This window comes from Euprymna scolopes, chromosome 44 (genome assembly GCF_053919585.1).
Source record: "Euprymna scolopes isolate OS-2025 chromosome 44, ASM5391958v1, whole genome shotgun sequence".
In the NCBI taxonomy this organism is placed as follows: domain Eukaryota; kingdom Metazoa; phylum Mollusca; class Cephalopoda; order Sepiida; family Sepiolidae; genus Euprymna; species Euprymna scolopes.
The window spans coordinates 6785155-6787654 of record NC_136525.1 but is presented as its reverse complement, the minus strand read 5'-3'; the positions used below and the strand labels follow the sequence as shown (position 1 = coordinate 6787654).

The following is a 2500-nucleotide window of genomic DNA, read 5'->3' as shown; positions in this document are numbered from 1 at the left end:
TCTCACATACGTCCACGAGTAATATCAACGCAGTTCAAACATACGTCTACAATTAATTAAGCCCTTTATACTAAATGATATAAGATTAAAGTTTTCGCGTTTTTATTAAATAAGTATATGAATAAAAGAAAAAAATAATAATGATAAAACAATACTAAAATTATTATTAATAATAATAATAATAATAGTAATAATAAAAATAATAGTAATAATAATAATAGTAATAATAAAAAAAAATATATATATATATATTTTTTTTTTTTACATAGGCATCACCACATTATCAAGGCCAAGAGGCCACTCAAGGATAAGGGTTAAAGAGTGTACAGTAGAAATTGGACAATATAGTAATCATTAGTAATGAAAATTTGGAAAATTTGATAACTTATATGGAACGGCTCATCAAGAACTTATTTACGTTAGACTTGAACACAACCATATTGTAGTCAGCCGGAAAGCAGGAAAACGGAAGACAATTCCACAGGCGTGCAGTTCTAAGAAAGAAGCTTTGTTCATGGAATCTACGTTTAGGTTTAGGCACAGATAAAGAGTGGGGGTAATTATTGATAGTGTTTACAGCTAGACGAGTGTTTCTTGTGAAAGTTTGGCGAGGGGGGACCATAGATTGAAGCTCAGTCGAACACTTTCCATGAAAATAACGATATATCAGAGACAAACTCGCAACATCTCTTCTGTGAGATAGAGGTTGCAAGGAAGAGAAAAGGACATCTCCTACATCTTATTTAATTATTATAGTAAAAAGATAATTTTATATATATTTAATTATTATAGTAAAAAAATAATTGTATATATATATATGTATATATTTAATTATTATAGTAAAAAAATAATTGTGTGTATATATATATATATATATATATATATATATATATATATATACTAGCAGGCCGCTCGTCGTTACCTAGTCGTAAAATGTGCACACATATTTTAATTCATACAGATTTAATATTTATTATTGTAGAACTAATATATATGTATATATTAATGAAAACAAAGGGATGTAATGTTTACCAGATATACGCAATGATAACCTTCAAACTACTATAAATAACAGTATTTATATATAGAAAATTTAATCCTAACCGAATTAAAAAAGCTCAATACGCAATAGAGAGTAAAGCTTATTATAAGAGAAAGAAAATTAAAACTGTAAGTTGAACTTTACAATCAAAATTTATTGTTCGACTGAATACTCCAAAAAACGATTTACAAAGTCCTTATTCCGCAGAGTTTCAAAGAATGCTATTCTTGTTATTCTTCTTATCAGAGGACATAAAGAAATCAGCAAATTATATTTGTAGCAATGCTAGAATTTGCTAGTTAAGATATTAAGTGAAACCGCAATTTATTGTAGTTATAAATTGCCAAATAAAAAAATGAAAAAATGTGGATATGTAAAAAAATATATATAAAATCAAACCGCGCATAATATTTCAGTTTGCATGAAAATTCTCTCAAGTTGATCCAAAATGCAAACAGACAGACTTCTCTTTGGGCTACTGCACTGCCCAGAAAAAAACAATTTTCATTATTTCAGCTTTGAAAACTTTTCAATCGGATTATATGCATCGTCACACTGGACTTATTTTGGAATACATTCTCTCTAAAGAACTATTTTGCATTGGATGTCTGTGATTGAAAAAATTATTTTTTGGTACTTGTCCAGAAATCCTCCTATATTAAAAAACAAAAATAAAGAAAAATCTGTATAATTTACGTACCTGTGATGAAACAAAAATATCAAATTCCAAAAATCATGTAAATTGATAAAAGTAGTTTTATTTCTCTAAGGAAAATTATTTTTAAGTGATAAATGGGAATTCTTAGGCATTACAAAGAATTCTTTGCAAGTTTGAATTATATTGAGTTATTCCCCTTTGTTTCTTGAGATTGTTTTCAAAATGGCGTCGTGGGACAGTCGCTCCTCAGTTAGCAATAAAATTTGATTTTCTTATTTAAAAATTAAGCTAATTAATCAATTTACGTGATTTTTGAAATATGTTATTTGCGTTTTGGCAACGTAAATCATACAGACTGTCTTTAGTTTTGTTTTTTAATATAAAGGAATTTTGAACAAGTACTGATTTTTTTTTCTTTAATTGATTTTCCTAATTTGGTAGTGGACAGAAGATGTTGGAAGACTTCCAGGAAGAGCTACGAAAGGAAAATAAGAACCGCGATGAAATTGAAGAGAAACTCGATAAACTATCAAAGATTCTTCTCCAGGTTAAAGCTGGTGTCGATCACCTGGCGGACAAACTCATTCACCTGAAAACTGTAAGTAGTTGTTAGACTTTGTCTTTCAAGTTTTGGCTAAGATCAAAGTGTAGTATCTGCTGAAAGGGTAATGAGGGTAGACATTTTTAAATTATGGCAATCAAGAATGACCAAAAACACCAATTTTTTCCTCACACATTTGAATGGCTTTGTGCCTGATTTGTTTAAAATATTTAGAACAATTGTTTTGGGTTTTGTCTTT

General features: G+C 28.5%; 1 protein-coding gene across 1 annotated transcript in view; it reads left to right on the top strand.

Annotated features, from left to right (window-relative positions):
- Positions 1 to 2500, top strand: part of LOC145268664 (outer dynein arm-docking complex subunit 3-like) — a 40543-nt gene that overhangs the window by 31231 nt on the left and 6812 nt on the right. Inside the window, exon 9 of the mRNA XM_080124151.1 lies at positions 2142 to 2298. Within this exon, the coding sequence (XP_079980277.1) occupies positions 2142 to 2298 (157 nt within the window). The remainder of the gene's footprint in view (positions 1 to 2141; positions 2299 to 2500) is intronic.